We start from the raw sequence: 14,171 nt of genomic DNA on the forward strand, positions 1-14,171 counted from the left end.
CGGCGCTTCCCGCGGCTCCTGCTCCCGGCGGTCCCCTCCCGCGGGCAGGCGACAGGAGGAGGAGGAGAAGTTGTTTCGCCGCCCGGGGGGGCGGAAAGGAGGCGAGCGGGGAGCCAGACGGAGGAGGAAAAGGAGCAGCAGCCCCTGACGGCGGCTCGCCCCCCGCCTGCTGGAGGAGGAGGAAGAAGAGAAGGCAAAACCGCCCTCGGCCCAGGTCCTGTCCCGGCTCCGCTCCTCCTCTCCGGACGAAGTTTCGCCGGGGGCCGCTGCGGGGGCGCCGGGTGCCGGAGGAGGGCGGCCGGCGGCGCCCGCCCCGCCTCGGCCCGCGCCTCCCCGGGGGCGGCGGTGGCGGAGCGGCGGGGCCGGGGGCGGGCGAAGTTTGGCCGGCGGCGGCGGCGGCCCTGCAGCGGCCATGGAGCCCAAGCACAAGGAGCTTCTCGCCCAGTGCCGGCAGAGCCTGGCGCAGGCCATGACCGAGGTGGACAAGGTGGTGGAGCTGCTGGAGGCCGCCGGCGCCCTCGGCCCCCGCGACCTGCGCGACCTGGAGGCGGCGGGCGGCGGGAAGGCCGAGCTGCTCATCGCCCTGCTGCTGGGCAAGGAACGGGACCACTTCCAGGACCTGCGGGTGGCCCTGGAGAAGACGCAGCCCCACCTGCTCTCCATCCTCTACCTGAACGGCGTGGCGGGGACGCCGGCCGCGGCCGAGACGGGCGGTGAGTGGGGCCGGGGGCGCGGGGCGGGAGCGGGAGGAGGCGGCGGCTGCCCCCGCCCACCCCCGCCGGGGCAGCGCGGGCCCCTCGGGCCCCCCGCCCGAAGGTGGGACGGGAGCGGGCGGGGGTCCTCCTTTTCCGGTGGAGAATAAAACTCTCCCGTGTTTGCTCTTGGGCTCTCGATGCTTGTTTTCTGCTTCCGACCCTTTCGCTTTCTGTCCTGGCGGGAGCGCTGGTACTGGTCCCCGAGAGGTGCCGCGGATGCTGCTCCTTGCCCTTTGGAGAGCCTAGCCTAGCCCGGTTCTTGCGGCTGCTGCCGTTCCCCTAAGTCGGCTGTCGGCTGGGGAATCGGGAAACCCGAACCCCGAGGGGCTTTTATCCCCTAGCACCGACGCCGGTGCTGTTCCACAGCCGCTTCTCGGCGGGGCAGAGCCGAAACTCCCCCGTGCAGCCACTCTGCCGGAGTTGGCCGGCGGGCAGGGCTCCAGCAGATGTGCCTTGGAGTAAATCTCGTCACTCTTTTCCTCTGGATAGCCATGTGTTTGTTTGAGGCTATATTGTTGTAATTCTTCTTGGCGGTTATAACAAGGAAGAACATTGGTTATAACAGATTAGAACATTGATTTAACTGCAAATCCAGACGAGAAGATTTTGGGTGTAAAACACCTCCTTAAGTAAGTTGGGCTTTGATCCACAGGTCTTTCCCTGTTCTCCTCCCTCCAAAACAAGTGACAGCCTACTTTCATGTGTACAAACCAAAGCTTTAAAATTACAATAGTTGACAGTGTATAAGGTCTTGCAAGTGCAGCTCTGTTTCTAAATGAAAAATTGGAGTAAATGGTAATTCTGTATTAAAGTGATGTGTAGGTATCCTTATCCAGCGTGACTGAGTTGACTGATTCAGAAATGTGGAGTCTCTCCACTGTTGTTACTGGGTTCAGGATTTACAGTGTCACTACATATTTTACATAAAGAAATGCTTTCAAAGGGCTTCCTGACTCTTACAAATTATACAATTTCTTTAAGAAAACAAAGCCCTTTAAGAGCTGCTTCTGGCTGGAAAGTAGTCCTTGCATGTGTGGCTGCCCTGTGTACTCTGCCCTTGCTTGAATGATGCTGTGGATGGTAAGAGTTCCATAAATGCAAATGCTTGGGGGTCTTAGTTTTTTTTTTTATTTCAGTGTAGTGTAGTGTATGGCCTTTTCTAATGAATATATGGCAGGACCTCACAAGATGGGGGAGAAATGGACTGAACAATAGACCTCAATACTTGAAACATTATGTGGTCTGACATCAATGGTGGATGAGGGCACTCACTGCCTTCCAGAATGGCACCCATGATGGCTTTGTGTGGTTAGAGTAAAGCTCATTCTTGTCTTGTTGAGAAGATGAATTGATGGTACTGTGCTACCAGCACTCCCCAGGCTTAAAATCAAAGGCGTAAAATATGAAAAGTAGAAAAAAATAAAGTATATGTTGGACATAATAGTAGTCTTAATTTTTAAAATGCAAGTTGGAACTGAAGAATGTCTCACAACCTTGAGTTCTCGAGGGAAAAGTAGTTTGATTGTCAAAGTGAGCTATATCCTGTTTGACTGACTGTGTTTAGGAAGGCTTAATCTGAGTTGAGCTAACATGTGTGGGGAAGGGTGTTTCTCTGATGTGATGAGTTTTAAAGTGTTATTGCTTTCATTTATCAGTGGTAATAACAGCTAACTTTGAGGGTTATGGATTTGTTTTCTTGTGATAAGCATGTTTAAAAATTAGTTCACGGGAGATTGCTGACAGCGAGCTTAATTAATAGTAGACTATAGAAAGGTGGTGGACCTGAGCCTTCAAATATTGGTGCATATATTTTAGCACCCCCCTGAAGAGGTGTTATGGTAATTAGTCATGAGACTGCTTCGGTGTCTATTGAAAATCTCTGGTAATTCCTGGTCTTTTTGTGAGTTTATCCTGGACGTGTTTCACAAAGAGTTCATGTTTGAGGGTTACTGTGATAGAAAGGTTCTTGTTAAACATGTAATCAGTTTTATTCCAATAGCTCCCTCTAGGAAGTTTGACCACCCCTCTGCTCTTCTTGTGCCATTTGGGAGTTCTGCTCCTTTTCACTGGAGATATTGTAGGTGGATGAGTCAAGTCACTTTTTGTTTTTTGGCAAGAAGTAAGATGTACATGTGGCAGTGAGAAGTGCTGGATTATGTATTTAAAATACCAAAGTGAAACAGTCCATGTCATGTAAAATGCCTTCATTCCTAAAAGTAAAAAATATATATCTCAAACATCCCTTTGATTAAACCTGTAGAGTTGAATAAGTTTGAGTTGAATAAGTTCTTTACATACATTAGTGTATGTAAAAATGATAGCTTACAGTGGTAGACGTAATTTTATTATTGTTTAGAAGAGGAAGCTAATAAAACGCATATCACCTGAATGCTTGTTGGAGATGAAAACTATTTGTATTCTATAATGTCTTGTAGTGGTGTTTGCGAATTTCTTTTTTCCAGTATGCTGCTATTGTGAGGGAAGTGAGAAGGTAATTTAGCAACACAATTTTGTTCAAAGTTTCAGAAATCAGCTTACACACCACTCACTACAGTAGGATGAGTGTTTGTTCATCCATTTTGATGTGGGTAACATGTACCATTACTTTGTGTTTTCTTTCTTCTCAGTTTAAATATTGCCTCCTTTTGTATTTTAAAGGTGATGTGTGAACTCTGATGGGAACTCTGGTTGTTATTTATACCAGCAGTTCTTGTGACTGGCTGGACAATGTAGAGCTGACACTTTTATAAGTATTTATCTGTGCCACACAGAGGGAGGTAAACAGCTGGGCAGACTGCTCAAGGGAAATAACTGGGGTCTTGGTAGCTGCTGAAAGATTTTTTCACTCTACTTCACAAAGAGCTTTTTTATCTTTATAGAGTTTCCCCTTGTTCAGTCAGCATTTAAAGAGATTTGTCTTTTATGGGGACTTCTAATTGCTGATTTTAAACCTTAAACTGTATAGTTTCTCCAATGAAATGTATGTTTTTAAAGTTTTCTCAATTTTGAAATAAAGCATAGTATGCCAAACTAATGTTAGTTAAGAGTGCAAGATCAAACAGGGAATTACCTTCTGTAAAGCAGAAGCTAAAACCAAGTGGGATTTTCTGTTTCATTTAATCATGTTTGGAGACTTTAGTTCTTCCTTAAGTAAAACCTTTGATTACTACATTGTACTTTTTTGTAAACATTCGAGAGAAATTGACTCTGCCCACGTGAGGATGGTTGCTTGGCTGTTTTGAAATCTCCTAGTGTTTTGCACATGGATGAATTCTTTAAGTAGTGTGCTAAGTTTTTTGTTTATTTACTTGGGGGTCAATTTATAGATTACCATTAAATACTTCATTTGGCAAATGACCTCTATCAGGTCATTTGACAGTAATGCACTGGGGGGTACTTCATTGTGACAAGGGTATAAAGGTGTATTTTCCTTACATGTAATTAAAAAAACCTAATGGAAGTCTGAGGAACCTATGTAGTCTTGAAATTGCTTCAGATAACATAGAGCTTTGCACTTACATTTTTGTGATGCTACAAAGATGGGAAAAGGCAGGTTTGGTTGTTGAGCTTGGCATTTGTTTTCAAGATGAACATGTGGGGCTAGGCAGGTTTGGTTGTTGAGCTTGGCATTTGTTTTCAAGATGAACATGTGGGGCTACAGAGATGCACTTTATCTTGAATCAGAATCAATTGCTGAACTCAAAAGCTTCATTATGGCTTGCACAGTTAATAAAATTTTAGGTTCAGAGTTTTCTTTCCTATTAGCAGTTGGTCTTCTGTATTCCTCCATCTGCAGACTGACTGTGTTAGGCTTTAAAGGTGTTTTCTTTAACAGTTTCAAGATGAGAATTTACGTTTTAGAACTCAAAATTGATTGCATATTTAAAAAGATCTTTAAAGGGGCAGGAAAGAAAGAAGATGGTTGTAGATTGACTTTGAAAATTTTTATTCTCTTATTTATTAAGACTTATTTTTTTCTAAATGTGTTTGGTCAGACATAAAATGTTAATTCCTAGTCAGAAAGTAAATGTGGACATGTTTAAGAGTAGGGAAAAAAGGAGGGATTATCTCAACTTCCTCTGTCTGCTTTGTAAATGAAAAAATAAACCAAGTTGTTTTGGACAATATGGGATTTGAAATCACAAAGTTTTAGATATTTCAAAGTCTTTCAGCATATTTAAAACCAAACACAAAAGGCAAGCTCTGTAAGTATAAATTTAGGAAATAGGCAGCTGGGACCCATTTCTCTGACAGCATCACAGGAGACTCACAGGAAATGCAATAATTCCAGGGCTGACCTTGAAGAGCTGGAATCATGGCTGCTTGGACTTGGTGCTGGGACATCCACATTTTGTTTCTTTTTTCCCATCTCTCACAAAGTCTTGATTGATCCCCCCAAAACATTGGCTGGTGCCTGGCTAAAGGAGAGGGTTTGAGAGCTGAGAGACTCTGGAGGAAGGGTGTGGGATGGGGAGGCGGGATGTGCTCTCATGCAGGCACACGGTCACTGGGGTGGGGCTGAGCCTCATCCCCAATGGGCACAGCTGTGAGAGGCAGGTGAGCAGCACTGACAGCAGTGAGCCACAGGGGCTGACCAACCACCAGAGGGAACAGAGGGCACACAGGTGTAAAGCATGCAGAATGAGGAATATAAAAGCTTGGGCTGAAGAACAAGAAGGGTAGAAGCTTAAAGCCTTCTGAAGTGGTATGGTCTTATTCTGTATGGGGATGCTTAAAGCTTTCTGATACTGTATGGTGACACTCTGTGTATTGTGGCTGTCTCTACTGTGGCATGTGCTGTGACACTCCTGTAGGAGCAAGGTGGAAGAAAGGGGAGCAGACACCCTTCTCCAGGAGATGAGAATTAGTGCTGCAAGTGTATGTTCCCAGAGAGAGGGGAGAATGAGGAGAAATTGTAAAAACATGATTAACTGACTCAAGGACTGAACTGACAATTTTTTAATTAAGTACAATTTATACTCCCTTCTGTCACTGAAAATTGAAGAGTGGGAGAAGTAGAGCAGTGTGTTTGGGTTTTTCCAGACCTGTTATTAGTTCCCAGGGTAGCTACGCAAGTCGTGTTGCAGGATTTCCTAAATCGTGTTGATGAAAAAGCAGGCAGCGTTCAGAAGTCACCTTTGGAGCAGCGCAGCTCCTCAGCAGCACTGAGCAGCAATTAACCTTGATAAAACACCAGGCAGTAGTTTAGCAGTACCTGTGTCTTCTGATGATCTCAGATTTTTGTTATCTCATGGAATTGCCAGGCTGAAGAAATGCAGGGAGATTCTGGCAAGTGTCCGGATGGGTATTCCCAATGAAATGTCTAATAGTGGTAAGTTCATGGGAGTAGACTCTCAATTCCAAAGAAGGAAATGCATCTTGTAGTAGTTCATAAATCCCAAGGGTGGTAGTTCTCAATTACATTTCTGCTGTGCTCAGAGAGGGAGTGGAAGGAAAGCTGCCCACAGTAAACTCCGAGGGACATTGTTTTCATCAGAGTAAAGGGAATAATAACCATTTTTGTGGTGTTGGTGCATCCGGCTATCAAGTTGCTTTGGACACACATGGGACTTGGTGTCTTAAAAAATTAGACATGATCATTAAGGAAAGCCAACAGCTTTCTTTAAATTGCTTCTTACTTACTTGTTAAAGCTTAAACATTGCCTGTTTCAGAGGTTTCACATCTTTAGCTTGTTTTAACTACTGTTCTCAGTCTCATTGTTCTCTTGCAGCTGTAACCAATCCTAGTTTTTCAGATTTTTTTGGACCCCTTGCCTAGCTAGTGAAAACCAATCCACCACACAGATATTGACTTTGGGCTGTCCAGTTCTCTCAGCAATCTCTAATATGAGCTAAGTATTTTTTTTTCTCCCCTTTACTGCTTGCTTTTGCCACTTTGTTTTTTTTTTTACTTTCATTTCTTTATTTTTGCTTTTTATTTTCCCTAACTTCTATCAATTGTTACTTTAATTATTATTTTATAGCATTAAAATTCCTTATTCAGAATTCCAGTCATTAGAAAGATATCAGTAAGTGTTGATAAACTGCTTGTAAGGATTCCTTTCTCTGTAAAACCCCAAGGACAGAGCTGGTCAGTCCTATCATGGTTTTGGCTGGGGTTAAACCATGATTAGCCACCAGCACACACTGGGTGTTAGTGTGAAGCAGTTAGTTCCTGTTGTGTGTTCTTTTCATAAGAAGAATTGAAAAATGCTGGATGTATAGTAATGCTAAAACGTTTCTTTACGTAAGCCGTTCGTTGTATTGATGGAGACAGAAAGACGTGTTGTTAGTAGATGTAACTTTTTGTGAAAAGATCTGCAGTCACGTAGGTGAGACATCTAGGTTATGGAGCTATATTGAGTAGTTCATGGTGAAACATTGTTTGTGACCTTCAAGATGCTAGTTGTTGGCGGCTTTTTTGGGAACAGTGGCAATTTAGAACTGAATCATTCTGATGGAGGAGCTGGCAAGTTTGCAGTGGCTGAGCTTTGGCTTGAGGCTAACAATGCTTTTCTAGTAGAAGCAGACAAGAAGTGGTGTTAGTCTGTCTCAAATGTTGGAGCCTGGCTCTTCCAGAAGGGCCATTTTTTTTGAGTTCTCAGTGATACTCGGGTATATTAATTCTTGTCAATGGGAGACAAAATTACTAAAATATTGAAGGAGGTCCATAGTGCTGTCACTTAGAAACTAATTCAAAAAAGCCAGTGCACAGTGTGACGTGCAATATATGTCTGTCATGGGTTGTGGTGTACTAGCAGGTGTGTTGATGCTGATGGAGTAATACCAGCATCCACTCCTCTTGTAGCTAACAAATAAGGTTAACTCTGGGAGCTCCTGCTGCCAGCTGTTGTGCAAGTGTGATCTCCATGGGTCACCCTTTCCAGGCTTCGGGAGCTGGTGATAGCAAGAACTGATGGCCCTGGAAGTTGATGGAAGGACTTGGCCACTTGGGGTGAACACTGAATGACATTTTTCTAGACAGTCTGTGATTACTGGACGTACAGAATAACATCCTACAGCTGGAAAGCCCTTCTTACCCAAACTGGTGTCAGAGGAAGTTAAAGGCAGCCTGTTTCATATATATAACACCACTTTCTTCCTCACAGATTTCAAAACCTCTAATTTCACAGTTCATGGGTTGAGCTGCTCAGCAGTTTGCTTGTTCACAGCATTAATATGTTTGTTCTTGTGAGCTGATCTTTGTATTTTTGAAAATCATAAATTTTTTTTCTAGCTGGCTGATGAAGGCATTGTATTTTAAATAGCCTGTATCATCCTGATTAAGCTTTGCTGACCTACAGCTGGAGAGAAGAAGCAAGTGAGAATGTAAAACCATTAAGTGTTTCAACTGGCGAGTTGAGGGGTTGGATTTTTGGAGACTTTTTATGTAGTTGACAATTTATTATGTATCAGATATGAACCAAAAAACTTCTTCCCCACCTCCAAACCCTCAAAGCCAGTGTTCTTTAAACTTATTTCAAAATTAGTTTTCCTAAAAAAATCTCCTTTCGCTCTAGCTTTTTATTCTACCTGCACATAATTGCTGATTCACAAACATGTTTATTATTCATGTACTTACCTCCCAGCGTGTGAGTAATCCCCATTTATATGTATCAGGTTGGGCATGTGCAAATGTTGGCGGAATCTAGGCCTTGCATGCTGAGCTCTCTGGGTTGAACAATGTCATCAGTCAAGTACCTCTTGTACCTTAGAAAGTGAGGCTGATGGTTGTTTGCTGCTCAGTAGTGCTCAAAATGGAGTTTGTGTGGGAAGAGATAGCTGGGGTGTAGGTAGGAAGGTATTTTCCTTGAGGATGGATGTGAAATCTAGTGGGAATTGTGAACTCACTTATGGTGTAAGTGAACCCTGTTCTTTTGATGTCAGTGCACCAACATCCGCTTTCAACTCTGTTTTCTTTTTCTGAGACTGACCAACTGACAAGTATAAGTACGGTTTTCTGTAGAAGAATCAGAACTTGTGGGTTGGGGAAATAAAGCTGGTGTAGACAATTACCAGTCTGTCTGAATTGTTACATAGGTGTTCATGGGGGTTTTTAATAAGCATAAACCTATATTTATTATCTTTATTGTTTGTTTTTCTTGTTTGTATTTGTTTTTCTTGTGGCTAGCTTTCCTCTGTTGCATGCTTTTGTGGAAAAATCATTGTAGGGGAAATTTTGAGACTTGGGTAACCATGTGATCTAGCTCTTTTTGGAGCACTTATATAATGTGAGTTTGCCTTCCACAGTTATGATCCTCTTGCAGAAAGAGGGGTTGATTGAGTCGTTGGGAGTTCTTCAACTAGAAAGTGACACAAGATTGACAGATGTTGTTTTAATGACTTCTTTCAGGGAATCTTGATACTTAATTTTAATGTTCTCTTAAACACTTCATGCATAATCTTGTGAACACTTGCAGTGATTTTTAAGAAGGTCTCATTCGCATTTAGGTCATGATGATGTGTTTTTCAGGTGGTGAGCAAGTGTATGTGTTTAATGGTGGTGAAATCAGGTTATCTAAAGGTTTTATTTGAGGCTAAATACATCAGCACAACAGAAATAACCAGTTATTAACTTCAATTCTCAATATTTAAAGTAGTCATGAATTTCCAGTCTGGTTTTTCTTTTCTGAACACTTTGATGAGAGAGAGCAATGTTATTTGAGAGCTTGCTTAAGCTTTAATTGAATGTAGGATGTGTTTTTACTCTTGCCCTTTAAAGGCCATTTGACTTAAGTAGGTGTGGTTAAAAAGAACAGAAAATACTACGGTCTTAAAGAAAAACAAAGCAAACAAAAAACTCCCCACCAAACAACAAGTCATAACAGTAGGCTTTCCTTTGTAATTGATTAACTAGTTCGTTATTGTCATCAGCTGTTCCATCATGTGCTTCTGATGTAAGACGACTCTGAACAAACTCTGTAGGTGTACCTGCATTTTAGTAATACTGAAAGCACAAAAAGCACTACTGAACTCTCTCAAGACCACAAAAGAGGTAATCTCAAGAGGGCATTCGCTTTCAGTTCTATTTTCACCTTGAGATATTGGTATTTTTCCCCTTCTTTTAATGAATGATGTACTGATAATCTGACTTGTTCAATCCCTTTTCTGCTTTCTGTGGCAATCAACCTTAGGTTGTTCAGGCTACCTATTTTCTCCTCTCTATTTAGATGTGCTGCCAGAGCTTTCCTTTGCTGTGCACAGTGCACAAGCAATCCTTGCTTTTCTGATGGGGAAATTTAAAGTTTTGAGGCTTCTAGTTACCTTTAGGGCGTATTGGTAAAGGACACTTTCTGTAAGATGCATTGACTACTTTTGGTTAAGGGTCTGGTTAGTTTGCCTCAAGGCTTTAACCCTGCCTCCCTCCCTGTTGAATAACCCAAGGCTGACTTAATATAGACTGCAAACATGAACTGTGAGAGACATATAGCGAGATATTTTTCTGAACTGCTGCCCTTGAAAATGTGTAGGCCAGCACTTTAAAGTATGCTATATTTCAGATATATTCATTTGTTATCCTGGTTCATGAACCTTTCCTATTTTCCTGGCACCTTTGAGGTAATCAGGAGTATTTCAGGGGCTGCACGCTGCAAGTGTCAGAGCAGTGTTTTGGCTGAAAACAATGTTCCTTGATAACACAGAGTCGTAGTTTCAGATCCTAGGGTCAGAGGTATTTTCTGCCTCAGAATTTTAGGACTTGGTAGGATATCAGGAGCATGGGTATTAATATGAAAATCAGTAAAAACATACAAGAAAAACTTGTCTGTCAAGGCTGGTGGCAATCCTGTTCTGTACAACAATGTTTGGCTGAAACCTGTGTGTGGTGTGTGCTGGACTGGAAGGAAACACAGTGTAAATGCTGAGCTGTTTTTCTATCCCTGGCTGAGCTGATCTTCAGTGATATGCTGTGCATACATGACTTGCGTAAAATTACATTTGTCAGGGAGTACCTCATTATATTGTCTAGAATATCAAATCTCAATTTAATTTTAGAGCCAACTATAGCAAATTTCTTCAGTGCTGCAAAATGCCAAGTTGTTAGTGTGGTTTTGATTCTGAGCTTGTCTTTCAGGGCCCATGATTTCTTCCATACCAGTGAAAAGGTAAAGGCAGACTGGAGCTGGAAGGATTGTAGTGGCTATTGCTTGGCTGCAGTAATGAGCATTTTGTTGCACTGTGTTCTCTTGTTAGGAATTTCAGGGTGCTGCTCTAAAAAGTTCTTTTTCTTCTGCAGCTCTGCATTGCAATAATACAGTGTGGAGTTGATTTGTTTTGCCCTGTATCTGTTCAGTTTTCTCGTGGGGACATGATCCAGATCCTTTCTGAGGGTTGTAGGTGCTGATGGAGGAAATCCACATTATAAGTTCTAAGCATTCATCTCATCAGTTGCATTATATGGGTACATTTGTGTATGGAAATTTTTAGTACATGCTTTTTTTAGTGAGAAATACTTTAAAAAAACATATGTATTGAAAGTAGATAATATTTTTAAAGACTAGTTTTCCCCTATCAAAATATTTTGACTTTTTTTTACAATGCACCCCTAAATTAAGCTTTGCTGAAGTGTAGTTGCATGCATTTTTGTTACTGTGCAAGACACAAATGCACAACAATATCTAAAACCATTTTATTGCACGTTGTAGTGAAATAATAGCTTTTGAGAGATAATAAATATTCAAAATAATTCCCTCATCCTCTGACAGTAAGAGGAGGTGAACTTGGATCACTGAGGCTGTAGAATTTCTGACCTTATGGAATAGATCATGAAGCCTTGGCCTTGATTTAATTCTAAGTAGTGCCTAATGTAGATAGTGTCTGCATTTTGTACGACCTGTTTCAGAAAATAACCAAAAGTGTGCTTCATTTGCTTGATTTCAACGGAACATTGTTAGCTTATGGAGTGGAATCTCATTTGGCTGGCTAATCTCTGTTCTCGATTTTCTGCTGTCCTCATGTGTTTTTCAGTTCACATGTGGTGTGTTGTGAAGACAGGCTTCTCAGATTTCCCACTGAGTACTCTGTTCATGATGGTTGTGGTAGAGGACCTGTTCTCTCTGTTACCTGTGTGCTTTGTGGAAGATAAACATGAGAAAGAGCCTAATAGGAGAAATAACTCTTAAGAGAGATCCTTATGATAAGCACAGCTTCTTCAGTGAGACTCAAAAGTTATAATTACCTAAAACATGAATTTCTGATATTCATGTTACAAACTTATTTTGCTTAATGCAGTTTTTCTGAACATTTATAAATAAAGCTAATACATGAGGTGACATGTTGGAAAGGAGAAACGAATTGTCTGTGTCTGATGATTGGATTGCAGGGTACACCAGGGGCTAGGTATTTCCTGAAAGGTTTTTGAAAGTTCTTGAAGAAATAAAATTTCTCTTGAGTTCTCTTATTAAAGTACAGAAGCGAATTATGGAAGGTAGCCTTTCTCTGCTCCAACAGTTTTTTCGTGTTGTGTGGGTGTTTTAATAAGTGCATCTTAAATACGTGTATCTGCAGCATTCTGAATGTAAAATCAGGGTTTGCCAAAGTGTTTATTCCTATCAGAGATCTTGCGGAACTTTGAGGGGCTTTTTCCTTCTTTTTTAAACACGTCAAAGAAATTGCTTCGTGGTGCTTTTTTGTCTTAATTTTATATCAGCCTCAAGAAATTTAGAGACTTCTGTCTAAACAGAAATTACCCAAAGGCTAGTTTGCAGTAAGCATAGGCTAGTTATCATAATGAAAACAATGAAATGTATATAGTTCCCCCTGTAATTTTTTTTCAGATCAAGATTAGGATTTAAATAAAGTAACATGGAGTCTTAGACAGTTTCATTTTGTACACACTACAAGATATAGTGTGTATCTTCATTTTTGTCTGGAAGTGACATCATGGGGAAATGATGCCATTTTCAGTATTCCAAGCAGGTCTAGGGCTGTGTTCATTAAGAGCTTCATTAAGAGTGAACCTGCTAATGCTTAAGTTAAAAATGCTCATTTCATCTCATCATAAAAAACAATTTCAGCTTCAAATAATGCTCTTTAAAAATGGCACTTCAGAGAGAAGCTTTTTTTGCCAGCTGCCCTCTGATGGTTTTTTTCAGCCATTTTTTGGATGTCTGAGCTGAACATTCAGCAATTACTGATGGTAATTGCTCTGCATTAGTTTCCTAGTGCAGAAGTAAAGAAGGAACATCATGTAGGTAAGTGAGAATGTTGGTCATGGAAGGATCATTTCTGAAGGACTTCTCTGCTGTGGAGAAGAGGGAAAGGATATGTATTCAGAGCAGCATGTGAATAATGCGTTGTAAATGAAGCATGAGGCAACTGATCACAAGGACTGCTTTAATGATAAAAATCAGGTGGAGTTCTCTAAGAGCAAAAAAAATATATAGTGGGAATTTGTGTGCTTGCTTAAGCTCTGAATTTGTTGACAGACCGAAGTGACCTTTGATGGGCTCAGGCTGGGGTGGCATTTAAGTGTTTTCAACTTGCCTTGCAAATCAGGTATTTTGTGAGCTTGGGGTCAGAGGAGAGCACGCCAGCCAGCCTGGGCTTTGTGGCAGGAGTGGAGTGATCATGATGTTTCTAGGGATTCAGGGCTGACATGTGTAGAAGGTGGCTGAGAGAAGTGAGAGCACCTCAGCCCCCTCTGCTGTGGTGGCTGTGAGCTTTTCCTGGGTGCTTTGTTACGAAGTCAGTTAAAATAGCTAAGTGAGTTAAAAAGTTAAGTGAGATTGTCCTCACTTAAGGTTAGAGTTTGCACAAAGAATTCCTTGCCACACATAATAAATGTTTAAAAGCTTTTTGCTCACTGCTGCTGTTATAGTTGCCACTCTAGTGAAGTACATCTGGTTTTGACATATCGTTTTGAACATAAAGGTCAGGATATTTGTTGCCCAGGTCCTTGGCATGGTCAGATACTCAGTGATCCATAATTAAAAATGTGCATGAATACCCTTAATTCTTCTGTTCTTAAATGTGTCACTTCATGACCCTAGAGTTAAGAGTTGGAGTCTGAACGTTTTACCATTACATCCGTCTCTTTTGTGACTCCTTTCTCAATTCCTGTGTAAAACTCCTCAAGAAAGCCCTTTGCAGTGCATGGGAGGTGTAGCTGATTTCCCCAGCTTGGATGGGATAACTGGTGAAATGGTTAATGCAAATTTAATCTTTGCTGCTACTTTCAGATAAACAAATGGTTCATGTATTAAGGTGGGATGTGAATTTTCTGCATTATGTGAGGATAAAGTATTCTTTTTTTGCTATGCTTAAATGCTACTTGCACATCTTAAATGGAAACTTAGTAACATTGCATAATCTTGGTACTGTTTTCAGACTTTAAGCAGAAACTGTTTGTAGTTTTGTGATTAGTGGAAAATGCCAAACTACATGCTTTATGCCTTGCTATTGGATATTCCTCTTCAA

General features: G+C 41.6%; 1 protein-coding gene across 6 annotated transcripts in view; it reads left to right on the top strand.

Moving 5' to 3' along the window:
• The first annotated feature begins 272 nt into the window (after positions 1–272).
• DLG5 (discs large MAGUK scaffold protein 5) overlaps positions 273–14,171 on the top strand; it is a 96,336-nt gene continuing 82,437 nt past the window's right edge. For all 6 annotated transcript variants that reach the window (XM_074544752.1, XM_074544757.1, XM_074544758.1 and 3 more), the window contains exon 1: positions 273–713. In XM_074544752.1, coding sequence (XP_074400853.1) covers positions 413–713 — 301 coding nt within the window. In that variant the 5' untranslated portion in view covers positions 273–412. The remainder of the gene's footprint in view (positions 714–14,171) is intronic.

This window comes from Zonotrichia albicollis, chromosome 7 (assembly GCF_047830755.1).
Source record: "Zonotrichia albicollis isolate bZonAlb1 chromosome 7, bZonAlb1.hap1, whole genome shotgun sequence".
NCBI classification, from domain to species: Eukaryota; Metazoa; Chordata; class Aves; order Passeriformes; family Passerellidae; genus Zonotrichia; species Zonotrichia albicollis.